Source organism: Dipodomys merriami, unplaced genomic scaffold, assembly GCF_024711535.1.
Source record: "Dipodomys merriami isolate MVZ:Mamm:240054 unplaced genomic scaffold, mDipMer1.0.p SCAF_1, whole genome shotgun sequence".
In the NCBI taxonomy this organism is placed as follows: Eukaryota; Metazoa; Chordata; class Mammalia; order Rodentia; family Heteromyidae; genus Dipodomys; species Dipodomys merriami.
In genome coordinates this window covers 22,106,753-22,134,649 of record NW_027202270.1, presented here as the reverse complement: position 1 = coordinate 22,134,649, position 27,897 = coordinate 22,106,753, and the positions used below count along the sequence as shown (strand labels likewise).

Here is a 27,897-nt window from a genome sequence, read left to right as displayed (position 1 = left end):
GATTTTAGCGGGCTGGGAAGGTGGCTCAGTGGTAGATCACTTGCCTTGCACGCCTGAGGCCCTGGGTTCGATTCCTCAGCACCACATAAGCAAAAAGAAAAAAGCCGGAAGTGGCGCTGTGGCTCAAGTGGTAGAGTGCTAGCCTTGAGCTGAAGAGCTGAGGGACAGTGCCCAGGCCCAGAGTTCAGGCCCCACGACCAGACCCAAAAAAAAATTTTTTTTTATTTTAGCTATACCACCATGATTAAATATTATTAGATTCTAGCTTATTTGGAAAGTGCACTGTGATTACAACAAACATATTCTTTGTTAAACTGCAAACTCTATAAATCAAATTTTCACATGAAATATTACCATCAATTATTTAAAAGAAGAAAGGAGATCGAACCAAGATGGACACAAAAGCTTCTTGTGAACTTTAATTACATTTCCCTTTCGTGCTTTGTCATTCCCTGCATGTAGTTACACCGTAATACCACTGAACTTGTCCATTGTACTTTCCGTCATAATTTCTTCAGCTCTCATTGCTGGTTCCCCAGTTTGGAACTTAAGTATTCTTTACCTCACAAATTCATGACTCACTTCAGAAATTATCTTCCCTAGAAAGTTCACCAAATCACCAGCTGGAATAAATGTTCCTTTTCATTCATCCCAGCGCACCTTTATACAAACCATTCATAATAAAACTCTAAAGCATCTAACTCTATGTCTGCCTTCCTCATTAGATTCTCTGACACAAATAAATGGGTATTGAATGAAATGAAATAAATTGTTGTTGCTGTGTGTACTAAGCACTCAAAAATAGAACACTAAAGACTAAAGCTCCTTAAATAAATTAATGTGATAATAAAAAAGGGCATTAAAAAGTTATTACCTTCATATAAAAACACAGTAACATTTCAGAAGTACTTAACTATAAACCAAATATCATGTTAAGTATCTTATAAATATTTTCTCACATAACTATCAAAACAGCCCCGGGCAGTAAAAGTATTCCACTCATTTTAAATATTAGGACACTTAGGTGCAAAGAAGGTAATGAAATTTTCCAAGATCATAAGGCTAGTAGGTCCCAAACCTGGAACTTGAACTTGGTTGTGTGGAGCCTGAAGCTCATGTTATGTTACTATGAAACAGACACCATTTTGTATGCACTATTTTCTTTTTTATCCCTTCTTAATTGGAAGTGATGTCAGGGAGCTCAGAGGGTTAAGAATTGCTAGGCCCACAAGCCTTAGAAGGCCTGCAAAACCATTTTGTACATGACAAAACAGGCCTGTGTGCTTCTCCTCAGCACCTTGTGGCTTCCCAGAGCCATTGTCCTTCAATGATGAAGGAATGACCCTTGGTAAGTAAAGGTTTTCCGACCTCCTAAACTTTACCAGAAAACAAAAATTACCCTATCTATAGACATCAAAATACTATGAAAGGAGTTCTTGTATGCTTTTTACTTTAAATTCATATTTGCTCTCTATGTTGATCTAATTGTAAACAGGTGAATTTGGAACACCAAAAATGTCTAAAATAACTCTTTTGGCATCCAGTACAGGAGCCAAAATCTGCAAATAATTTTAAAAGATAACACATATTTAATACATATAAAATGATAAACTAGAATAACTGAAAATTCAGGAGAACAAAAATTTGAGACTACATGAAGAGAAACCTAAACCAGGTGATTGTGGCTTACATCTGTAATCCTAGCTACTTAGGAGGCTGAGATCTGAGGTTCAAGGTTGAAAGTCAGTCCAGGCAGGAAAGTCCATGTGGAGCTGTGGCTCAAAGGGCTGAGTGCTAGGCTTGAGGAAGAAAGCCCAGATCCTGAGTTTAAGACTCACACCAATAAAAGAAAAATAGAGAGACAGACAGACAGACAGACAGACAGACAGACAGAGACAGAGACACAGAGACACAGAGAGACAGAGAGACAGAGAAGAAAACTAAAATACATTTCTGTATGTGTCCATATGGCTCAAAGCTTGAACTCCACATGAAGCACAAAGGTTTTCTACCATGATTAAAGTATTAAGTGATTTGAAAAAATGAGAAGAAAAAAATCTTTATTTGTTCTTCATTAATATGTTTAGGTAAAAATACTGATTTTCTTTGCTTTCTCGGGGGAGGGCTCAAATGTTAGTAGTATCATTTTGTAGTTATTGCTTAAATTAAACCATCCATTCTTTGTGAAAAGGGGTTTCATTTGAGCATGTCTGCATATACATACAATGTACCTTGAACTCAGCCCTTCTGCTAATCTCTCTCATTCCAGATTGTGTCTTCCCAAACCAGTCTTTGTTTCTTTTCCTTAAAGTCTCTAAAGAATAAAAGTGATGTTTTGAAGCTAAATTAGCCTTGCTATTATCACTAAAAGAAATGATCAAATTCAAAGTTTTGTCCAGTTTGCAACAATTACAACACTACCCTCATATCTTCTAAATTTATCATCAGGAAAGTTCTGAAGTTGAAGATTTTTATGTAAACTTTATTTAGCTTTAGGGAAAATGAATTAAGTGATGCATAAACATTTTCAGCACTAACACATCACTACTAAGTTTCTAATACATACTAGATTTAGCAATCCTAAATTAAAATATGTTAAACAACTTATAAATATGAATCTTTTCTTAACTTGCTGATAGTCCACAGATTAATTAAATATCTAAGTTAAATTATTTGGTACAGAAAGCTAAAAAATAATTTTGTTTTATTTTCTGACAATTAATTTTTACAGCAATATTTAAAAAATAGAACCCATAAACAAGTAAGTTTTACTAAAACTCAGAATTCATGCTGTCACATTTAACAATACTATAAAATAGACCAAAATTTTATGTAGCTTAAAAGAAAAATTAAGCTTCAATTAATCCATTATATACTAAGTTTTAAGAAGTCTATATCTGTATATCTGTATAGGAAGAGTTTTGTGATGCAAGAAACAAGTATTATACTAATATTTAAATTATTTATTGCTATTCATGTTTAGGAAGGCTATTAAATTGAAGAAGATTACAAAGAAAAACATTTTTAATAGATTGTAGGCTAACAAGTTGGTCCAAACTTTCACGGCAATAAAATAATGAATATTAAAAGCTTATATTTTTCTCTCGCAAAAATTGATTAAGGAAATGACCACAATTACTTTCAAAGATTTAATGGGAAAAATAGTTGCTGCAGCCTTTAAAGAGAACGGTATAAAATTACACAAAAATACCTCAAAAACATAAAAACCAACATAAGAAAATTCGTTTCCACATAATAAAAATTTATGCTATTAAATATGTTGCAGAAGTGAAAATATGCACATTGTATAAAATTAAAGTCTGATTATACAAGAGTATAGGAAGTATGATTCCATGTTTTAAGTTATTACAGACAAAACACATATGTGCATTAAGATTTCTATCAGAGAACAATGGAAGGGTGACATTGATGAGTACAATGAGTAAATGAGTACAATTACTCATAAACTGACATGTTGAATTGAAACCTCTTTGTACAACTACTTAAAATAATTTAAAAGATTAAAAACAAGGTATTTACCACCTTGCAAACTGCTTATTAGCAGTGGTGATTTCTAAGCGGAAGGTTTACATTTTCACATCTGTGTATTTCTTAATTTTTCTGAAATAAATATATCATTTTAGTAATAAGGTGAAAGCTGTCAATGAAATGTACAAAGAGAATCCATTGTAAGTTCTGTATAATGATGTAGTTCTCTTTTGTTTGAACGTGATTGTCAGGGTGATAGAAAAAAATGCCAGACACTATAAGTTCCAATCTCTGCCATTGAATGCTGTCTATTTTCAAGCAAATAACTCCAAGTTTTAATTTCTTTTTGTGCAAAATAACCAGGAAGGATGCTCATTTTAAAAAGTCTTCCATTAAGCAATGGTATGTCACAAATATGTTATAAATGGAAAACCTTAAAAGATATTTAGTAACATCACACCAAAATAATCTTCACCCTCATTAGTGTGTGCTAAATTTATGTTTGTTTTAAAAAAAAAAATCACCCAGAGTTCCTGAACATTTGCAGTGTGTTTGCCGGTATTCATTTGTCCATGGCAAATATATTACATCAAATAACCTTGACTTTCAATAAGAACTGAAACAATCTAATTAGAAGGCTAGGGGCAAAGATCCTTAGTAGTTGTCTTTGTACATCCGGCTGTCTGATGCCACTGCTGTGCAAAGCCTGTTAAGTGTGGGACAAACAAATGGCCAAGCAGAATGTGTAGGTGAGTGCAATGGACTGAACTCCACTGTGCTGTCTGCATGAATCCCCAAATTTCAGGATAAGCCTGAGTGAAGGCTTTAGTTTCAAGTCCACTATCACTGCAAAAGTCTTCTACATTCTCTACTGAAACTCTCTGATGACACTCTTAGAATAAAATACATTTTCATCACCATTGAAATTAAGCATTACCAAATATTTGTAAATCCTCATTGAGAAATACTTTTCTATAGCATACAGCCATATCAATTTTGTTAAATGTTCTGTTAGACCTTTCACTGTATGTGTGGCTAATTTCATGATTTAGGGAAAGTAGAGGATGATGTGTACCTAATGACTTTCTGTAAATTAGACAAATTTAAGCATGCTTTGTTTTCCTTGTTCCCAAACTGCATTTGTAATCACTGGATTGTTGTTCAATCACCAGAGGGTTTTAGTATTTTCCCATCAGTTGATAAAAGGTGAACAGAAGATATAGAAAGAACTCAGGAAAATGGCAACGCAATGTTTATGATTATTCCCACTACTGAACTGTCCTGACTGACTCTCTCCTGGTATACAGTCTAAGGGTTATTTGCAATGTGGTGCATGGTAAATTCGCTGCAGTAAAAATAGCAGTGTAAACTCCCCCTTGTTAGCATGAGAGTGACTGCAGGCCAAGGTCAGCTCTTTTCTTTCCTTCTCTTCTTTCTTCTTCTCCCTCCAGCCATGGAAATGGCACTCAGTTATTTCTGCATGGATGCAAGGTGAATGAGGCTGTCTCTTCTCCTTGCAATGCTATTTATTACAGGTCACTGACATCATACAGCTATTTTTTTAATAAAAAGAAGTTATATGGCATTATCTCACTTACTGGAGTATTTGAAAGGCAAGTGCAGGGAGTTATTTATTTATACAGAAATCTGCCAGCTGAGAAGCATCATCTTGCTTTGAGGAGCCTCCTGCTGGCAGCCCGAACCACCTTGTTATTGTAAGAATTAAAACACTGCATATCCTATGAGAGAAAACATAGCACCAACCTTCAGGCTGGAGCTGTGTCGATTTTCAACCTGCAAAACAGTACAGTATTTGAATACAGACACAACTCAGAAAACTTAACGTTTATCAGGAGTTTGGAATATCTAGGTAGTTTTCCTTGTTCTCAACTATAAGATATACATATAGATCTAGATAGATAGATAGATAGATAGATAGATAGATAGATAGATAGATAGATAGATAGATAGATAGATAGATGCATGCATGCATGCATACTGAGAGAGGGGGATAGAGGTTTTGAGGTTTTGTGGACAAGCCTAGTGATCTACCACTTTGGCTTGTGTGTGTGTGTGTGTGTGTGTGTGTGTGTGTGTGTGTGTGTGTGTGTGTGTGTGTGTGTGTGTGTGTGTGTGTGTGTGTGAGTGGTTAATTGGTGATAACAGTCTCACAGAATTTCTTGCCTAGGCTGTCTTCAAATCATATATGATGGAGAAACATTGATCCAGGAGGCAAGGGAATGAATAAGAGTTCTTAGGATACCTATAGTTGCATGTTCGGCAGTAATCACAGAGAAGAATTCATCACAAGATCTGGGACAACTCCAAACAGGGATCATTCTCAGAAGGGACAGCTGTTTCATCTCCCTGGAGATAAAAGTTATTTGGGACGTCCACTGCCATGCTATGTGTCAGACTTGCAGGCTCTGCTATTGTGGTTCAAGATTCCTAGTCAGGAGAATAAAATGCTCATAAAAATTGAAACTCTTATTTCCCAAAGTACAAAGCAATACAGTGAAGCTCACTCACCTTACCAATATGTAGTGGAGTGTAGATCATTTTGTTTTAAAGGGACAACAAATCCTAGTCAATGGAACAACTTAAAAATAGTATTACTATTAGAAAGCTAAGTCTCATAACCTAAACTATATGAAATATTTTATGTAATATAAGCATACTAAAGTCAATTAATGCATACTTTTCTTTTTAGCAAAATTGGAAATTAGCATGTTTTTGAAGAATATATATTTGGATGACTACAGTGGTTTTAGGGATAGTAAGGCTACTGTTTGTTATGAAAGGATTTTAAAAAGTAACTTAAATGACTGTTAAAAAAGTGGTGTATGGAAAACTACCGAAAATATACTATTGTCGAATTAATGAGGTATTTCCATGGTCAATTCACTTTAGAATATTCGTAAAAACTAAATTGGAACACAAACACCAAAATTAGAAAGACTATAAAGCTTTAAAACTGTTAAAGTTGACAACTTCAAAAATCCTACTCTGGGAATTGAAACAGGAAGTTTTTGCTTGATAGCATAAAACCTTATTAAATTAGCAATACATTTAAAACGGAATTAACTTTGCCAAAGTGCAAAGACCTTTCTGTTTTAGTTTCGCATTAGATACAAACCTTTAGATACAAACCCAGTGACATTACAGATCTGGTAATTCCTGCCTTTGGTTTCCATGCTGTGAGACACATGACCAAGCTACCATCAGGTTGAACAGAATCCTCTCCTCATAGGAAATAAAAGTTTAAGATCCAGAACGCTGGTTACTGTACCTCCATTAGAATCATGGCCAACTTTTTCAAATATATCAGTAGAAAAGAAGAAAGCAGTTTTGCCTATTAGCTGGCAGGTTCATAAACACAGGGAAACCCTAAACAGATACCAAGGTACTTAAAAATACAAAGATGTATTTTTGAATAAGGAAAAGAAAATTAGCACCGAAACAGCAATACAGATAATATGAAAGAACTCTCTAGACTAGTTACTAAGTAGAATATGAACTGACAGTGAAAGTTGAACACTGCCTTACAGGAGCAGAATGAGGTAGTTCTTGACTCACAGAGGTGGTTAGAACTGCTCAAGTGTAGAGGACAATGAAATCTAAAACAAAAGTCAACATCAAGTGAGAGAACAGAAAGGCGGAATGTCAAGTGGTGACAATTTCATCTCCAGCAGTCTAGTTTATCTTTTTAATATTCATCCTTTTGTCTTCCTTAAAATCAAACCTTGAATGTCAATTGCTCTCATGTCTTTTATCTCAGCAACTCCATGATAGGAATAATATAAAGTACCTTAGCAAGTACCTGGTAAATTACACACACGTCATAATCATTAAGCATTGTCATTTACGGAATGCACTCAGGAAGTCCATTCCACTCGTGATTATTTTCACTTGAAATAATCAGGACAGTCTAATTAGATTATCTTCCAACATATTTTACACATAAATAAATAATTAACAGCTAGGGGCTGGCGTCTCAGGAGACTGAGATCTGAGGATTGTGGTTCTAAGCCAGTCTGGGCAAGAAACTCTATGAAACTTTTATCACTAGTTAACCAGAAAAAAAAAAAAATTCCAGAAGTGGAGGCTGTGGTTCAAATGGTAGATCACTAACTTTCAGCACAAAAGTTCAGACCCATTGCCCAGACTCTGAGTTCGAGCACCCGGACCAGGACCAGCATATACACACATAAAAATTAGTCAATATTTTGTTTTCTAAATTTTTAATTACTCATTGGCTAAACAAAGTATCATAATCATAAATAACAATAATGATTAATAAGAAAATCTATGCAAGAAGGCCAGTGAAAGTGATGCTTTAGGTCTGCATCTAAATAAAAAGTATTGTTGAAGCTACCTGAATCTTTGATCCCAGTGTCAAAACTAAAGGAAATTTAAATTTTAACACGTTATTTGCAGGGGACAATCATGTTGTTAAGTTACTATGCTTATATGTACATTTAAAAGCATATGTGATACGAGTTTGACTCCTGGTGTGGTTGAGAACTGATGGAAATCTAATCATACATCTCCATAGCCTCACGGTTCTGAACCCCACCTGACCATGAAAACTGTCAGGGCTTGAGTACAGAATCCTTACTTACTTATAGGTCTCAAGATAGTATCCTAAATCTTGCTCCTAATAATTCATTCTTCCATTTTTGTTGCCAAATTGTCAATCTACAGCACACTCGTGTTGATAAAAATAAGCATTTTTCCCTCCTGAACTATAAGGACTTTGGAGATTTTGTGAAGAAAGTCAACGTTAGAAGAACCATAATTTCCCTTCCTATTCATAATGTCTTTTATTTCTTCTGAACACAGAAGGCTTTACATACAACAATATAAATCAGGAAGCAGATACTACTGGCATATCACAACATAGAAGAAACAGTCATCACACAATTCATAGCCTTCTATGTGGCAAAATCTGTTCAGTGTTTGTATATCAATTTTACGTTTCTCTCCAGCATGTCGGGATGTTTCCAAAAATAAGTTCAGCTCCAGCATGCAGAAACTTTTTCCAAAAATACATTCAATCATATATTATATGAGTTGTGCCCTATCTTGAAAAGTTTAAATGCCTATAAAATATAACATAAAAAGTTACCTCATGAATTTTATTAAAATCCTTTCTTCTCTTGAAGGCACGTTAAGAAACAATAAGGATGAAAGGACAGAGGATTCGAGTTTGCCAGGTAAACATAAATCTTACGAACAGGACTATCTCACTGAGCTTCCTTTTTTTGAAAAAAATATCCAACCTATAAAAACAGAATATAACAGAAAAATATCATTTGAGAAAACTATCCCTAGGAGGGAAGCAAAAATTTTCCCCCAGTAGACTCCTGAGAGTTTTGACTCCAGTACAGGTATGAAATTCTTTTGTAAACAATTTTCCTATCTCCTGTTCATAAACAAAAGTCACAGAAACACAGGTTCAAAACATGAGAAAGGGAAAGTCTATGTACTCATGTTTAATATTTTGTCACTTTAAATGTGTGATGTCCTTTTATAAATGTATTTATTTAACCTTTTTTTTTTTTTTTTGGTCCGGTGGTGGGGCTTGGACTCTGGGCCTGGGCGCTGTCTTCTGGGCCTGGGCGCTGTCCCTCAGCTCCTCAGCTCAAGACTAGCGCTCTACCACTTGAGCCACAGTGCCACTTCCGGCTTTTTTCTTTTTGCTTATGTGGTGCTGAGAATAGAACCCAGGGCCTCAGGCATGCAAGGCAAACGCTCTACCACTGAGCCACCTTCCCAGCCCCATATTTAACCATTTTTAAGACCGGTTTCTCATTATGTAACCTAGGCTGGCGTTGAACTCTTGATCCTCCAGCCTCAGCCTCCTTAGTGATGGGATTATAGTAATGAGCCACCCCATCTAGCTCTATCTTTTTTTTTTATTATACCATGAATATACACATGTATCAATACATGCTGATATATATCAATGAATATATAGATCAATGTTGCTATATCACTAAGGTGGTGAATGAATGTTGATCATCTGATCCTATTTTTACTTGTACAATATTGCCTAATTTTATAACATTGCAGCGGATGATAAAAATCCTTTTTAAGTTTCAATTATAAAATTGAGGCTTAAAAAGATTAAATATTAAATCCAAAAATGAGACATTGTGTCTCTTCATAAAGATGACATAGGGAAAGTCACCAAAAGCTGTTGGATAATAGAGGGTGGGGAGAATGGAGAGAGTGAGAGCAACCAAGGAAGTCTATTTGATTAAAATATAATATATACATGTCTAAAATACCATGGCAAAACCCCTTTGAACAATTAATATAACCACTCACACAAAAATGAATGACAAGAATACAAAGCAGGTATGTCTAGGGTATAGTAGGAGAGGAGTAGGTGAATGGAGAAGGTGAAAATGATCAAAATACTTTATGTGCACATATGAAAATCCAATCATGGAGCTTATTGAGATTGATTTGGGAAGCGGGAAAATGAGGGAGAGTGGCAGAAAGGGTAAGTCTGATTAAGCTCCATTGCATGAATATATGGATATATCCAAATGAAACCCTCTGTACAACTAACTGATGCTAATAAAATGTGAAGATAAATGCTTTCAAACTGGATTCTTTAATCCTCAAGTCCCTATACTCTACCTGGATTCTGTACTATTTTACTTTACATTATCAATTTTAAAAAGGAACTGAAATGGTGACTATGCTTGAGGTGTTATTAATATCTTAAAATGATAATGTGATGATAAAGCAGTGATCATTTTTGTTCATCTTTCCAAGTTTGGTATGCACAGGTAAGAATTTTTATGAGCATCAAAAACTAGTGAATGCCTAAAACAAGTAATGCTTTCATCTATGTTGCTAGACTACCCCTTGGGGATTTTAGTTTGTTTTCAACACACAAAAACATACTGATATTTAGGTCTTGGGGTTGAGACTCAAGTGGTAGAAAGTTTACATAACATGCCTGTCTACATATTTCCACTTTTTGTTTAGTCACATTTAATCTTATGATATCTGCTGACATAAACCCAGGTAGACAAAATTTATATATTCCAAGCTTGCATCAGCAAAATTTCTAATCTGAATTATTTAATTTCCACACTATGAGTTGTTAAGAATGTCTAACATGAGAAGGGGGAAATATCTAATACTTAAGGAAACAAAGCTTTTGAAAAGAATTTACAAATCCACCAGTCTGTGCAAAGAAGGCAGGGTGGTCAAACACAAATGGGTGGGGAACGAATCCATAAAGACACACAATTTGTGTTTGACCTCTATTTGGGCATGGTATGCTTGTGACAAATCCTCAGAAATCATGGAATCCAATCTCCATTCCCAACACTGCCGACCAGTTGTCCCTCAGCTGCCTGGCCATGCCTTATGGTCATTGAAGAGGTTAGGCCAAGATGTACCACCCCACACACAAAAGAACTCACTACCTCCAGGGACAGGCCAGTCCAGCTCTGGGAAGCTGTAGCTAGGAGAATCTCCTGGATGGTGTTCAACTGAAATCTGATGCCTTACTATTTCACACAGCTGTGAATGTTTCTGTTCTCCAAGGCTACAGAGAACAGTGTTAATCCCTTTTATATGTAACTGGCCCTTCAACTACTAAAGACAGTTATCATGCATGCCTCTTCCCAAGTCTCCTCTTCTTCAGGCCTAGCTTTTTCTTAGTTCTTTAATCATTTTTTCAAAGGAAATAGTGTGTCATCATTCTGCTATAATAGAGAATGTTTTTAAAAGCTACATATCCAAATTTAAATTAGACAAAGCATCATAATCAAGCTGATATTTACTTCAATTACAATATTACATTTTAATTTCGTAAGACAAAACTTGGGGTTGGGTTGTTTGATTTATCGGCCATGAATGAAAAGACGAGGTGTATTTTCCTCAAGCAAGACTCCGTATCTAATAAACACCCATGACAGTCAATACATTGTCAGATAACAGTTTATTCTGATTAATGGGGACACAGTATGATTCTTATCCCAGATATGAGACTCTTCACAAATACACACTATTGTGATCATTTAGTGGCCCTATTTATAGATGCAAAGTACATGTCAACACCCATCCTCACTATCAAGTAAATATTTAGTGTCTACCTTATTTGGGACTTCCGGTTTGGACCTCACTTGTGTGATTTTTCAGTCTCTGACCTAGCAACCTCATGTTTATCCTGTCTGAGCCATTCCCTTTATAAATTCAAGTCATACTAAATAAGAATCTGTGCTGTGATGCAGTTAACCAGATATCTGCATTCTTCCAAATAATACTTAATTGTGTTATATTATCCACATTCCTATGAATTTAACATATGTATGGTTAAAAACTTTAATGGGTATAGATATACAAAAATATTTAATGACTATTATGGAAAAGGTACATCAGAGCAGATTATAGTACATGCCAGAAGAATGATCTTGAGGCTCATTAATGTGACAATATAATCTTTAGTTGTTTGAGGTATGTCTAAGGTAAAAGTTACCAAGAAGGGAAATGGGAAAATGTAAGTAAATGAAAATATATTTCAATACTTTAACAATCTATAAACATATGTCCCAGTAATGGTATATTCTTTGTTCATTATACTCTTACACATGGATTTTGAAACAAAATTCTCCATATTTCTAGAAATAAAAAATAAGCAGCAAAATTAGTTTTCAGGAATTTCAGTAGGAATTATTGGGAAGTGTTTGATCTTGACTGAGTATAAAATTAAAGATGTCTTCAAGTTTGAAACCTTCATGTGCTATATCAGCACATACACAATTACTATAGACCTTAATCAAGGGAGAAGCTCTCTGGGAAAAAAATTAACCTTGAAATAACCACTGGCAAAATGATGAGATGCACAGTTCATGAATATGAGAATTATTCTCAACAGTAAGCTTGATTGTAAAGATGATAGTCTTCAGCCATTACAAAGGTCTTGAAGACATACAAATAACATTTCAATGCTTTGGGTACTCTACAATTCATTGTGCTAAAAGACTGTTAGGGACATCTCTTGAGCTATTCCCAATATCACATTTTCATCAAGAGTTACATTTTTTGGACTGGTGATCATTTCCCCACAAGTTAGCCTCACTTAGAAATTTCACGAAAGTTCATTCTTTGGATGACTGCACTTATTTCCAAAGACAAGGGTCTTGTGGTTTTGTTTGTTATTTTCTAAGCAGTTTCCTAATAATCATGGAAGATTACATCCTGTTAGCTCCTGTGTCAGGTGAATGACTAGTTTGAAAATAAGTGTCTAACCATCTACCAGCTTCAAATCACAACATTAACATGAATTAATAGGATTTCTGACTCACTCACAAGTAAGTAAAAAAAAAATCTTTGAATACTAAAATCCCACTATTTATTTATACCCTGGAAACAAAGATATTTTTGATGTGTTGACATACTTTATTTTCTCCAGATCTGGAACAACTGAAATGGTTTTGTTTTTCCCTTTTTCTCTCTCTCATTAATAAATCTACCTCCACAGTGCTCATCCTGACAGTGAGAAATGTGGTACTTAGAGAAATTTATTTTTATATAGCCCATAAATATTGAGTGAAAGCTGTTAAACCGTGAGAGAAAAACTTCATCTGTAAGCTTTCAAAGAGTCACTGAGTCCGTATGTGGGAGTGAAATCTCATCTCTAAATTTGCTAAACAAAACTAGCTGGGTGCCATTCTGTGTCTCTTATCTCTTTCTCTGGCTCATGGTGTGCTAATTCTGGCCAGCAGCAATTGAGTAAGCTCAGCAAAAATACTGAATGCCTCCTGAACCAACAATTGCATGGAATGTTTTTTGTCTATTTCACTTATCTCAAAACATTTTAGATGTTCAGTTTTCATTCTGCCTTTAAAAGAAAGAACAGAAAAAAAGCCAGAGAAAAATGTATATCAGAATAACAACCCCTTCATTTTTCATTAATTCCAACTATATTTTTAGAGATTTTGATATATTACAAGGGACAATGGGCTACTAAATATGAGGTTAACAACTGGGAAATATTAACTATTTAACTGATATTTTTACACTGCTAAAGCATGACTTGAAATAGTAATCCATTTTTATTGTTGCTAAAATGTGCTAATCGTTAAAAATATCACCAGAGATCTGTGCTCTATGACTTCTGGTTTTAATTTAGATGCATTGGTACATTCCTCACTGATAATAATGTTAGTTGTAGCTAATATGGTCACATTCAACTTAGCCAGAGGGTAGAAGTTAAAGATAGACTTTTATCCATGCTAAATAACAAATGATTAAAAGTCCAATGAGCTCCATTTTAAGGAAATAACCTTAATAATATAACTCATATATAAGAATGGGCAAAATTCCTTTAAATTACTTCCAACCATTGAAAACTATATGACTATACCAAAAAAATGTAACATGACCCATTTTTAAATAGTATGTCATAAGTACGTATCTAGATGACATGTTCACTTTTAGAAATAAAATATTCTGAAAGTTATCACATTATTTTATCCAGAGATATACTAAGGCATTTTACAGTGTACTTTTATCTCACATAATAATTTTCTTCTTGAAGCCATGTGCTCTTCTATATTACTAATGGGCACCAATTACATACAGTAGGGGGGAAAATCAAAAAGAAATTATATGACAACCCTCACCACTCACACTTTATTAAAAATTACTTCCTCAAATTCATAATTTTTAAACATATCCAGATTAACTAGAAAGTTCTCTTTTGAAAGCCTTTTGCCTCAGAGACCCTAGCATACATGAATGCTTGCAAGACCTTGCACCTGTTGTATTTCCATTCCTACATTGTTTATAAAGAGCTTTCCACAAGTTTTGCTATGCCACTGCTTCAAAGTTTTCTTGAGAATACCAGGATTAGGTGATGGTTTTCTTAATCTATGCAGTGCGAAGAAAGAATCATAGAGGATACAATATAATAGCAGTGTTACTTGAAGCGGGAGTTCTTCACCAATAGTTTTATCAGACAAATGTCTTCCTTTGGTAATGAGGAAAACAAAATGAATTTCTGACCTGAAGGAAGAAGGTGTGGCGTGTCAAGCATCACTATCTCCCATAACGGTCAAGTGATACAGAGAAGCCATGCTGTTGGTAGGCTTCATATAGGAGGTTGAAAAGCAGAAAACAGAGCACCTGGCTCCCAGACTCTCACCCCACTCTGTACCCTTCCATACCACTTTATATTTCTATCTCTTCATCTACAGAGTAGGCACAATAGTGTCTCATCCGACTTTTCTTCTCATGGATTCTTAAGAGGAAAAAAGATAAAGAAATCTCTAAGCAAACCTCAGACAGAGTGTTAATGCCCTCATGTTCAGTTCTTTCATCCATAGACTATTTTGCATACAGTTTGGAAACATACATTAACTCTTTCAAGCTACTATAATTTAAAGCACAATTAGTGCACCCTCAGGGTATAGAAACACAGACAATTTCTTTGCATCTGCTAAGTTGAGGGGAAAAAAGTCAAGATGAATATGTCTTGCCTGGTAATAGCTGACAATGTAAATACTTATAGACATCACACCAAAACTCAGACTACAGAGTGAATTGTCTAAAAGAGCACCTGGGCAGATGCCCATCATTCCTTCACTGTTATCCTGAAAGTATTTTCTTTATAGGATCCTTTTAAAATGGCATACATATGTCGGCTTGTCTATTTTAAAATACTGAGAAATCTTAGTTATGACAACGCTATCACATATATCTAGAAATAGAAAATGCTACACTCAGTCTGGAATTCTTTTTTTTTTCATGAAATATTAACAGTTCTCTGAAACCAAATATTCCTCCCAAGCATTTGCAAAATCACCTAATATTTTACTTTGCATTTTATTAGTCTTCTCAATGCATTAGAAGGAAAGGGAAGTTGATGTGATTTTCTTATATCTCCTCCTCATTAGTTCCTCACATGGTCCTGGCTAAGAGTCAATAAACACTTATTTTTTAAATTGCCTAATTTAAAAGCATGAGATAAGAATTGTCAATATAATGTCCATGTAACATAAAATGGTGGCTTATAAAAGTTACACACTTAAGAAGAGCATTCACATTCATTGAACTTACCAAAAATAAAACTGACAGAAATATATTGTCCCATATTATGAGCAGACTCTAAAAATGGGCAGGGAGCCAAATGATACAGTCTTGGAAACACTCCATTTGTAGAAATAACCTAGGATATTCAAAAAAGCAACCACAGAAATTCCCAGGGCAAATATGGCAAATATCTATTATTAAAAATTCTATAATTATGTTTTTAAAACAGCTTACTTTGTGCACTCTATGGTTTAATTACAAATAATAACCATCTATGAATTAGCTTAAAACTGTTGTTATTCTTTCATTAAAAATGTACTTCTGAAGTGCTTACTATGTATTTGGCAGCACATTAGCCTCCACAGGAGACCAAGCCTCTTGTACTTAAAAAGTGAAAATTATACAATCATGTAGATTAAATAAGGCAAGGGATGTTGGTAAGGCTTATGGACTCAGGTGGTCAATTGAAAAAAGATGTAATGAACTTAAAGAGTTCAATGTCTGGCAGAGGAAGAAAGAAGCCATAAATTACATGGAAAAAGACTCGGCAAAAGTCAAGACAATGGACATGTGTTGGTCATGAAAACTCAAGAAGCAGCCTGGTTCTTGGGAAGAACACATGAAGGTGGGAGGGAAGGGATGGTAGGGGAAAAACAAAGGAGGAGGCAACATTGCTCGATAGGAAATGTACTCATTACCTTGTTCATGTAATTGTAACCCCTCTGCACAGTATTTTTACAATTAAAAAAAAAGAACTATAAAAAAAAACTAAGGTAGGATTAAAATGGAGATGATTTTTAGCAGGCTTTAAACTTTACAATCAGGATTCACTGTCTTTCAGAATAGAACCTAAAACAGTACACATTAAATTTTAAGTGGAAGATTTTAGAGGTTGTAGGACAGTAAACAAGAAAATGTGAAGAAGCCCTTTCTTTGTTACTACAATGACATTTTCAGTGAATAGATGATTTCATTTTTCTTTTTCGGGGTCCGGTTGTGGGGCCTGAACTCTGGGCCTGGGCACTGTCCCTCAGCTCTTCAGCTCAAGGCTAGCGCTCTACCACTTGAGCCACAGCGCCACTTCCTGCTTTTTTCTTTTTGCTTATGTGGTGCTGAGGAATCTAACCCAGGGCCTCACGCATGCAAGGCTAAGCACTCTACCACTGAGCCACCTTCCCAGCCCGGTTTCATTTTTAAAAGAAACTCATCAGGAGTATACTAACTAAATTTGTTTAATTGGTGTCATTGTAGACAATTAGTGACCCAGGACCTGATAAAAAAAAATATGAAAGTGTCTGAAAGAAATATTATTTGATTTTATTTTTATTTGGTTTTCATAGGTCCCTATAGAAAGAAACTCATATTCTCATATTCTTTAAGCCTACAGGGAAGAAAAGCAAATAATGACAAAGGAAGATTTTTGGTAAAAGAAGAGTTTGCCTAGAGCAAAATAGTCATTCGCATCCCTGACCTCTATTAGGCAGGCGTTCCTGGCTACTGATGGGGACCATTCTACAATGAAGACTGTACAAGTTATTGCTCAAGCTACAGGCCAGAGAATCACAGAACTTGGAGAAGCCGTTGCCATTCGACTAGCTATGAGATACCCTTAGGAGAAGACAAAAGACTGACAGATTTATTTTCTGAAGGCAAGTTTATGATCCCCATTATATCCTAAGGGCTCAACACTTGGCTATCTACTTATACCAGACCCATATGGGAACAGACCCAAGCAAAGGTCAGAAAAATAGTAAAGATTTATAGGTGAAAGTGATTGTCTACAGATCTGATCTTCGTAGAAAACAAATGAGTGATTATTGTATCATTCCCTTTCTTTTTCTGCTCCTTAAACACTTCTAAACTCAGATTCAAAACCACAGATGGGCTAATTCATAACTAGAAAAGCACATACATATGTATGTGCATGCATGCACACATTCTCGATTTCTATTGGTTTAACTCTCTGGATTCAGAAACTGAGTCTTGCATATTCTTTTTGGTATTACTATGCTTCAGTAGCCCACACAATTTTGGAGATAATGTGATTAAGAGTAATGATCCTGAACTACTCCTCAAAGGCGTTTTAATGATGTTGCTCAGGAAGTTCCAGGGTGTCTATGGGAATCCTTTCTTGGGGGTGGGGAGGCTTGCTGGCTCCATAATTTCTAACAGGAAGTGACTCTTCCTGTCAAAACAATTTTCAAGTTTTCTTCTATGAGTAGGACTCATGAGAATGCTGATCTTGCTCAAGAACACTAAAGTGTTGTTGAGTACTCAGCCATGACCAGGCAGAGTTAAGGTTAGATCAACAGTCTTGAAGTCACAAAGCCCAGAGGCAGAATCTTTCAAAAGCCAAATCGGGGGAGGTAAATGTGCCACCAAAATAAACTCATAAAGTCTTAAAATTCAAAATACTGTTATGTTCGTGTTCAAAGGATACGATTATGTTTTAGTAGAGACCTGAAGAAGTAAGAGGGTCTGTTAAACACCGTAGAAATGTAAAAGAGCCTTGGGTTCAATGACAAGTCTGGACAACGTTGAAGTATTCCCTGAGAGTTCTGGATTAGAATATCCATCACCTGACTAGTATTGAGGAACTCATCATTTATCCTTTCAATATATTTAATTTAGGTATGCATATAGGTTCTCATGAATTAGAGAAATAGCCATTTTTGATTTAAACATATAGTCATATCCTATAATTTTTATCACTGTCTTCATAAAATCCAAGACAAAAGAAACTCTTAGAAATCCTTTTATACAAATAAAACATGGACTGCCCTCATGTGACTTTTGGAGACAATATTCTATGTCCATCATGGGCCTCACAGATAAACAGATCCTCTTACAGAACTGTCTTAATGAGCTTAATTGCTTTAGTGTATCTTAAGTTTAGTGTGTGTATCTTAATTTCTTTGTGCATTTTAAGTTATATATTCAATCAGAGTTTATTCCATAAATATATATAAATATGTAAAAATGAAAATGATCATCCACAGTATTCCCCTTGAAAAGAACTACACAGTATGACAAGTAGTTCTGTGGAACCAATCTACTTCATAGTAATTTTTGGAATTCTCTTTCAAAACAAGAAAGTGTTATATTTATTCTTCTTAAAAAATGTCTATGACTTTTCTAGTACTTCCATCTATCTATTTTGTAGAAAATAATAGCTGTATCAGAGTAGCCACTAACTGTTGTTACCTGACTCTTCTAATTTCCCCATATAAAAATTGGAGGACTGGACTAAATCAGACAGTCCAGCCTTAGATTTCCATGAAGCCAGTGCAGAGCAGAAAGCACAGTAGATAAAAAGTCAGTAGGGCCAAGGTCCCAAAGATGGCTTCTCACTGCAACTTTAAGAAAAGCAATAGGTAAAAATTCTGTTGTAGTAGTTTTTTTGTTTTTGTTTGTTTGTGTGTGTGTGTGTGTGTGTGTGTGTGTGTGTGTGTGTGTGTGTGTGTGTGTGTGTGTGTGTGTGTGTGTGTGTGTGTGTGTGTGTGTGTGTGTGTGTGTGTGTGTGTGTATGCAGGTACTGAGGTTTGAACTCAAGCCCTGAATGTTCTTTAGTGTTTTTGTTCAGGATTCTTGGTGTTTAATTGGAGACAAGAGTCTCAAGGACTTTCCTGCTGGGCTGGCTTTAAACTGAAATCCTCAGATCTCACCCTCTTGACTAGCTAGGATTAACAGGCATGAGCCACTGGCACCTGGCTTATCAATCTATTTGTTTCACTGGGGAAAGAGAGCTCTGCTTACAAAAATAATTAAAATCCCGTGGATACTCCCCACCTCTAGAAACTGTAAATATTTTTCCTTACCCAAATGAATCATTATAAACATTTAAAGTGTTAACAGTTTAAGTTTGACTGTTAGCTACTGATAGGAGTGTGCAAACTGAGACCCAGAAATCACAGGTCTCACCCAAGACCACACACAAATGACTGTACCAGACCACAATGTCCTAACTATCTCACTACTGTTTTCCACTATCACAGAATAGCAAGTCTGCTGCTGCACTAGCCATAGAGCAGGTATGCTCCATTCCTATTAAATTTCATGAAGCTGCTGCCCCCTGCAGTTGTGCTAAATGATGGGAGGGTAGGCCCAGCAATCAAAATTAAAAATGATTATGAAACAATTGCTACATGCTCAAAGAAAAGCTTTAGAATTAGGCTCCCCAAAATCTACACATTCTATATTTATATTAGAAAAGTGAGATACCTTTCTTCTCTCCTTCCTAGCTTAAGTATCAAATATGAAGACAAGAAAGTGATTTAAAGCTTTTGCTTAAAACATGGAAATATATAGGTAAAACCTAATATTTACTAAACCATGTCAGAAAGAAAAATATCAGAAAAAATACATACATACAATGAAATAAATAAATAGACGGTGGAACAATTCCCAAAAGTAATATTTGGAGAAATGTCCTTCAGATACAAGTTTTGTAGAGTCAGATCTCTTTTTTCACAAGTGCTGTTTTCTTAAAGAGAGGGCCTGCTGGACAGTTTATTATGCATATATATAATTTTATTTTGCATATATATTTACAAATTTTAAATTACATGTGCCATTTGAATTGTGTCAAACTGAATACACAAAACAGTTAACTTGCAACTGGGTTGTATTCAATATCACATAAGGCTAGAGTCATTTTTTTAATTTAGAAAACTGCTGTACATTGAAGAAATGGGAGAATATATTCCAAGTGTTTCAGACAAACTAATTCACAAAGAGATGGAAGAGAATTTTAAAGATCCTGGAAGAATTGTCCCTGTGTCACCCTTAATCACAAGATAGGCAGTTGGAGTCTTCTTCAAACTGTATGGAAGAACTACAGTTGTAGGAAAAACTGATCTAACGTCACTTTAAATGCATGCATGAATAAATGGAATATCAAGACCTTTTCTATTAGTACAATTTTTACTGACTTTCTAATATTTGTAATGCAGAAAATAAAAAATTAGATACAAATACAATTTGGTTCCATATGGCAAAATAGTAGCATTATAGTGCCTGTCTAAAATGTATAACCTGGAGAAAAGTTGGTAATATGATAAATTTCCTCCCTTAATAGCATCATCAATAAGTCACTTTAAAAGAAATAAATAGAATATGCTTGACTCTTTACAGCTATAGACTTGAACATATATAAGATAATTTCAATGTAAATATTAACATCCCCATAAAGCAGTAGCCTTTCAAAGAGTGATTCATCATGGATGATTCACTCATGGATGGTAAGTACCAACAAGTTAGCACTGAAAAGAACATCCTTTTTGATCATTTGTTTCATTAATGTTGTATTTACAAATCACATGTCTAACTGAAGCAGAACAATGCAGAACCAAAACTGAATTGCCATTTTTAAAATACATGGTAAATCCCCTCCATACCTAATTTGACATAATATAAAATGACAACACTTTAAGGCATAGCAATGTTTAAAACATTCTCATTCAATTAATAGTGGAGAATGTGCATTCTCCACATTCATTAATCTCAAGGTGTTGCTAATGATCGACTATACTTAGAGCACAATTCTTTGTATCACTAGCTATTGCTAAATGGCACTAGTACACCTTCTTTCCTTGATCAAGAGGGGAAAGACTAAGGTGGAGAGAGAGACACACCGAGAGAGGGAGAGCAAGAGGAGAAAGAACTTCTCTGGAAAGATTTGGCCTTGGAGTCAGGGCTTTGAGGATGTACTTGTGATCTTGGATCGATGCCGTTTTATTTTCTTTCAGGAATAAATCTGAGCAATGGAATGGCTTGCAATTGTTCAGCCAACCAGCCATATCAGATTTATCAGAAAGAAAGAATGAAACTGGCTCAGAGGATTCCTGCAGTGGCTGAGTGGCAGGTTGTTGGGAAAGACACACAGAAAATGAATATACTTAGTAGTAGAAGAAATATATATATATATATGTATATAAACACACACATACACACAAATATATATTCACCTACACATATTCACATGTGAAAACGCCATAAATAATGAGATGTAAAGGATCTATAGTAATGAAAAGAGAGTGCGTAAGACAGATGATAAATAGTACTTCTATTTAAAAACCAAAGGGATGAAAGCTCATGAATACTAAATATTTGAATCTACTTTCAGAAGGAAATATGATTTTCCATTAAATGAATGCAAACGTTAAAAATCAGCCAATGTAAACTTACTGTGTTCAGGTTAGAATAAAAAAATACATAAATCTTCCATGAAATACATGCCCTGGTAAATATTCTAATGTAATTTCTTAATTAAGACACATTTCCAATGACTAAATGAAAAATACATATAAAGTGCTAAGTGTTTTGATTTCCAGGATATTTGACTTTCTATGATGCATGATTAAAACAAATAAAAGCAGTTGAGTTTAAGAGGATACAACAAGAACCATGACAGAACTAGAGTTATTCTATTTCATCACAGTACAAAGTTAGAGTATTTTCAAGTAATTTGCTGCTATACTAATACATACTAATTTATTTAGAAGTATTCTAAGGGAGAAAATATGTTCTTCTACAAAGCTTTCTGTATCTGTAAGAATTTCAAAATTAAAAGAACAAAAAGGAAACAATGTACTCATGAGTGTTCTTACAGTAAACACATGCAACAAAGATTGATACCTTTTTTAAGATACATTTAAGGGCTTTTACCATTTTAACTAAGTTCATTAACATTTTCCTCTCCAATGTAAAAAGAAACACACCTAAAGTTGGAGATATAACAATATACTATCTTAAATACATAGGAAAGATGTATGTGTTTCTATAAAATGAAAAGAGCTACATTCCCCCACCCTCAAAGAAGTGGGAACTGAACTTATTCACTACATACTAAGATTTCACATTACATATTTTTATTTCAATACAAAGGTAATAATACAATAGTAATAATTTTCCACCTTACAAGGAAAGATAGAAATTTAGCATTATTCTTTTGGTAATAAAGGCTTTATCAATGCCATACAAAAAGCCTTTGGCCATAATATTTCTAGATAAAATTAATCACTGGAAAGGAGATTAACATCTTTCAGAATCAATATAAATTCTATTCTCCAAAAGTGATCTTTTTTTTCCTAAGCCAAAGTAAGAAAACATATGTACTTTCAAAGGTCTTCTTCCAATTCTTCTAAGGAATATCCTAAAGATCTACACACTAGACCCTCCTCCGCCCCCGTCTATGTTTTTATTCAGTTCACATAGAGCAGTAAATAAGGTGCATTCCTTCTGCTTCTTATGAAATTAGCATTTCAAAAATATGCCACTTTCCCCTGAACTCCAAGCGTGTCTAATAATGCGAGAAGCAGATTGTCTTCCCTCGTTTCCTTAATTTGTTTCATCTAAAAGCAATTCACTCAACATCTTGTCGCCCTCTGGCAGCTTAGTTTACTTATCCGCACTTAATTTCTCATTTGGACCAAAACAAACTCCTCCAAACTGCTACTGACTGCTAACCAGGAGACCTGCAAGAGGTATTTACTTGGGAACTCTCTCTCTCTCTCTCTCTCTCTCTCTCTCTCTCTCTCTCTCTCTCTCTCTCTCTCTCTCTCTCTCTCTCTCTCTCTCTCTCAGACACACACACACACACACACACACACACACAAGCGCGCGCCTCACTCACACCTCCAGATAGTAACTTGTTTTGTTTTCTGTTTGTTTTTGTAAATAACAACACTCCATGAAAAACAGCTGAACTTCCCCTGCCAGGTGCGGTGGCGGAGACTGGAGAAAAGCATCCCCAGGGGAACATTTCCATGTTCCGCGGGATCACCTTCGTCTGCGCGGTGCCGTTATCCCAGGGATGCACCCGGGAGCTTTTCCTTGGTGCGGACCTTTCATCTAGATCACTTTGTGTTTTGGAACCCGGGAGGCTGGCTTTTGTGCAACCCCAGAATTTCAAGTACAGAATTCACACACGGAAACAACAATGGCACCGCTAATCCAGGAGCTCTAAATGGGCTCACTTGTGGGTCTGATCATTCGCTCGGGGAAAGGAGTAGACAGGAGCGCAAGGGAGCCAGCCTGGTGTGGGCCTGAGACGAGCAAAGGGGGACAGCTGCAGAACTAATTTGGATTCCATTTCCTTGCAGAAATTCTAAAAAAAGGGCTTTTCGGCAGAGCTCAACCGGGAGCCGCACTGTTCATAACCAAAAAATCGCTGCAAACTCCCTCGTAGCGGGGTCCCCCAGCGGCAGGGACCCAACCACACAGCCCCCCAGCAGGTCACCTCCTAGAAATTCCTCTGGACTAAGCCTGCGTGTCAGTTGCATGCGGTTTTTGAATGGGTCCATGGGCATAATAATCCACCATGGAGGGGAAAGATGAAGGGACTGGGTGTGGAGAGAGGGTGAGAGAGAGAGAAAGAAAAAAAAAGATGAATCTGAGAAGCTGCTAGGAATCTCGAGTCCGTCACGGTGTGATTGTTGCGTGGCTGGAGCGCGGGACGTGGGTGCGTGAAGCAGGGTTTCAGAGCGATCGGGAGGGCGCACAGGGCCTGGACACCCGGAGCGCAGATGCCATCCGAAGGTCATTTTGAAAGACTCAGGGATTACAACTTGTGATTTACTGGGCGGGGGTGGGAGTGGGGTGAGGGGGGGACGGTGGAGGCGGGGCGGGCCAAACTACCGCGCGTTGATTTTCCCCGCTGAGGTCAGCAGGACACCCTCAGGGGCTGGGGGGGGGACCCAGAGTTCTCCTGATCGCACCCCTCCCCGAGGTTTTATCTCCCCGGTGGCCTCCCACCTTCCCGCCCTCCCCACTCCCACCCCAGTCCCGGATGCTGGCGGAAATCTCTCCCAAAGCCCCCCACCCACCCACCCCGCCCCGATGGCCGCCATCCATCTCTGGTTCTCCTGAGTCTTTTCTGCCCCACTCGCTGTCCCAGGAAACTCGGTGCCAGAAACTTTGAGCTCCCTGGCAGTGCAGGTGCTGTCACTAGCCCAACCGGCCGCGGCGGCGCGCCGAGCCTCCCTCCCTGCCCCCCCCCCACGCTGCCCCTCGGGGTGGGACGGGGGCGTTCAGTGAGCGCCCCCCTCCACCTCCGCCTCGCCAAATACCTGCGGCGCCAGCTCTCCGCGCCCCGAGCCGCCGCCGCCGGCGCGCCCACCGCGGCTTCAATCGATTCGCGCGATCGCTCGGCTCCGCAGCCCGGCCGGGCGGTAAACAGAGAAGTTGGAGAGGGACTCTGGCCAACAGCAAGTTGAACTACAGGAAGAACTCTTCCCCGAGCCAAACCCAGCACCCCACGGGGAAGGCCGGGCTCCTAGCTCCAGTGTGCCAAGCCCTTTTGTAATTTAACCTTTCCTTTTTCCTCCCCATAAGTATCTTCCTTTGTTTTTATTTTCCTCTCTTTTTTTTAAGAGGTCAGACAAGCCAACAAACACCCTTCAAGTCCACCGGGCCAGAGCTCCGGGAAGCCGGCCCACGAGGCCCGGAGTTCCGCGGGCCTCAGGCCGAGGCGCGCCGGCCCGGGCGAGGGCTCGGGCCGCCGGGGCTGCGCTGGGCTGGGCTGGGCTAGAGCGCGGTGAGACCTCGCCAAGCTCCGGCTACCCGGAGCGGAGCGGCCGCTGGCAACACCTACAGGTGCAAAGCCCGGCTTCGGGGCGCTCCAGACACCACAGCCTTCTGCTCCCGAGAGGCCCACCAGGAAACAGCCCTGGGACCCCCCTGCACCCCGGGGGACGTGCGCGCTTCTTTTCTCTCCAAGACCCAGATTAGGGGGGTGGGGGAGATTCTCTCCTAACATAGGGGAAGGAAGAGAGAGAGAGAGAGAGAGAGAGAGAGAGAGAGAGAGAGAGAGAGAGAGAGAGAGAGAGAGAGAGAGAGAGAGAGAGAGAGAGAGAGAGAGAGAGAGAGAGAATATCAGGGTCTCCTGTGTCCCAAACTAACGCGACCAAAGCGATCCCGCTCAGACTCACAGAAAACGCGCCAGAAAGAAGGAAGGAGGGTTAAGAAGTGAATACAAATACAAATTAATGAAAAGCGACAGGAACGCAGTGTGATTTTTTTTACGATAAATAAAACACAACACACACACAAGGGTAAATTGGGATAGAAAGACAGAGACCCCCCCCCCTCCAGTGGTCTCTCGGCGCCTGGGAGGGAGCCAGAGGGCATCGGAATGGGTAAAGGGGCGATCAAGCCACCCGAGAGGCAGCAGGTTCAACAGCTGGAGCGCAAGGATGAACCGCGCGACCCACCTGACTGCGAAGCGCTGGACTGGACCGTCCCCGCCGCCACGAGAAGGCTCCCCCAGACCCACAGTCCTGTCGCCAGCTTCATTTTCTGCAAGTCTCAGATTCCGTGCTGACAATTACATGTCCAAATGACATATCCCCTTTCGGGCACGCGGAGGAGAATCCCCCTCCCCGCCTCCAAGCCGGACGCGCGTGGGGAGGGGGGGCGCTGAGCGAGGCGGGCGCGACGCGCGCGGTGGGGTACACCGGCTCCCCAAAACGGGAGACTTGAGTTCTGCGGTCCCCGTCGGTGTCCAGAGCCCGAGGACCGCCCGCCCCCGGCCACGGGCTGAATGAGTGTGTGCACACGAGGGTGAGGTAGTGCTCCAAGGTAGGCGCGCTCGGTGCTCCGGGCTGGACTGACTGTGCAGCTATTCCCACCGTGGGAGCCTTCGCTTGCTTGCTCCCGCCTCACTTTCTCTGCCTCCCTCTCTCTCTCTCTTTTCCTCTCTCACTGGTTGGTCAACAATTTTAAAAAAAAAAGGAAAAAGGAGAAAAAAAAAGAGGTTTCCAAAAAAAGTTGATTGCAAAGAGGCGGCGGGGTTCCGGCCTCTCCCCCCAAGCTGGCTGTGTGCAGCGCTTCTTTCTTTTTATTTTTTTTCAATTTTCTTGCACCTCGAGTCCAAATCGGGAGGGACGGGGGAGGGGGAGAAGGAGGGAGCTGCTTGCTTCTCCCGGATCCTGTCCTTTTTTTCCTCTCTCTCTCTCTTTCTCTCTCTCCTTTTTTTCTTTTCTGTCAGCTTTCCTCACACTTGTCCAGCGGCTGCGGTAATTAAAGCTCCGAGCGTCATTTCCAACGCTCCGCGGTCTCCAGCTGCAGCCCCACAGAGAAATTAATAAGACTCCGGAATAAAAAAAAAAGGGGGGAGAGGAGAGGAGGAGAAGGGGGTGAGCGGTGGGAGTAAAACAACCTTCCACGCAACCAGGCTGGCTCGCCACTGCGCGCAAACCCCGCCCCTGCTCTGACCCAACTGGCCACGCCCTCCTCCCCCGAAGAGAAATCTTATTGGCTCAGCCACTCCCCAAAATCTTCAGCCTCAGGAGTTGGGAAAACACCTGTCAGGGAAAGGGAGCCCGAGCCCTGGATGGTGGGGGAGGGGGGGCGTGTGAGAAGCTAGATTTAAAGGTCTCACCTGCGATAGCCACACATTGAGATTCCCTTTCCCACCCTGGAAAGAAGCCTGGGACAGCTGGCCCTCAGAGTAGACCGATCACGGGAAGGATGCTATGCAGAACAAAATTTTTGGATAAAGAAGTCAATAATTTCGCCATTGCTAATCCACAGAGGGTACTTTCTGCAGAAATAGAAGGAAAGGTAATATTGTTGAGAGAAATTTTAGAAAAAGGAAAGAGAAAGGGAGGGAAGGGAAGGGGAGGGGAGGGAGAGGAGGAAGAAGGGGAAGAGGAAGGGGAAGGGGAAGGGGAAGGGGAAGGGGAAGGGGAAGGGGAAGGGGAAGGGGAGCCTGCCTCTTCTTCCCACCTGGTGGAACTTTACACTCAGGAAGTACTTTAGAAATGGGAACAGTAGCCTGACACCCTATGGCTCATGCCTATAATCACAGCTTCTCAAGGAGACTGAGATCTGAGAACTGGGGGTCAAAGGAAAGTCCCTAAGACTCTTCTCCAATTTACCACCCAAACGAACGAACTAACTAAATAAATGGCTGCAATTGGAGCTGTGGCTTAAGTGGTAGAGCACAAGCCTTGTGCACGAAAGTCCAGGGACAGTGCCCAGGCCTTGAGCTCAACCCCTGGACGGACACACAAAAAAAGCGAGGGTAATACTACCAAGTAAATGGTAGCCCCTGCTCATGTATTCATAGAGCTTCACGTTTTAGAAGTTGTGGAAATTGCCTGAAGCCTGAACTGTTCAGTTTGAAAGGATTTAAGTAGGCCACGTGGTCACATAAATGCTCTCACGTGATTAGGCTTATTCTGTAACAACTTTAGACCCCCTCCCACGCCGCCTTCTGCTTCTTCCTCCACAGGTTTATAATCTCAGGTCACTGCAAGCTCAGGGGGCCTCTGACCTTTTCTAAATGGAGAATGTCCTGGGACAGGGCCAATTTGGTCTGCACATCCCTTATCTTTTACATTT

The 27,897-nt window shown here is 38.6% G+C and overlaps 1 protein-coding gene across 4 annotated transcripts in view; it reads right to left on the bottom strand.

Moving 5' to 3' along the window:
- Erbb4 (erb-b2 receptor tyrosine kinase 4) overlaps positions 1-26,699 on the bottom strand; it is a 1,023,136-nt gene extending 996,437 nt beyond the window's left edge. For all 4 annotated transcript variants that reach the window (XM_070017823.1, XM_070017826.1, XM_070017822.1 and 1 more), the window contains exon 1: positions 25,764-26,699. In XM_070017823.1, coding sequence (XP_069873924.1) covers positions 25,764-25,845 — 82 coding nt within the window. In that variant the 5' untranslated portion in view covers positions 25,846-26,699. The remainder of the gene's footprint in view (positions 1-25,763) is intronic.
- Positions 26,700-27,897: the final 1,198 nt, after the last annotated feature.